This window comes from Nestor notabilis, unplaced genomic scaffold, assembly GCF_000696875.1.
Source record: "Nestor notabilis isolate BGI_N333 unplaced genomic scaffold, ASM69687v1 scaffold26614, whole genome shotgun sequence".
Taxonomy (NCBI): domain Eukaryota; kingdom Metazoa; phylum Chordata; class Aves; order Psittaciformes; family Psittacidae; genus Nestor; species Nestor notabilis.
The window spans coordinates 1-240 of record NW_009926408.1 but is presented as its reverse complement, the minus strand read 5'-3'; the positions used below and the strand labels follow the sequence as shown (position 1 = coordinate 240).

Genomic DNA, 240 nt, shown 5'->3' with positions numbered 1-240 from the left:
GTGGGTGGTGGGCTTTTGGGACGCGGGCGGCCCCCAGCCCTTGCTGACGCTGCCTGTCCCGCAGTCTGCGAGGAGGGGTACTACCTGCACCAGAAGAGCTGCCTGAAGCGCTGCCCTCCCGGCTTCGCACCTGGTGTCCAGAGCACGCACTATGAGCTGGAGAACAGTGTGGAGCCCATCGCCCCGCACCTCTGCCTGCCCTGCCACCCCTCCTGCGCCACCTGCACCGGGCCCGGCCCC

General features: G+C 70.0%; 1 protein-coding gene across 1 annotated transcript in view; it reads left to right on the top strand.

The window, feature by feature from the left end:
- Positions 1 to 237, top strand: part of LOC104404963 (furin-like) — a gene marked incomplete at both ends in the record, with an annotated part of 3,643 nt that extends 3,406 nt beyond the window's left edge. The window contains one exon of the mRNA XM_010013524.1: positions 29 to 237. Coding sequence (XP_010011826.1) covers positions 29 to 237 — 209 coding nt within the window. The remainder of the gene's footprint in view (positions 1 to 28) is intronic.
- Positions 238 to 240: the final 3 nt, after the last annotated feature.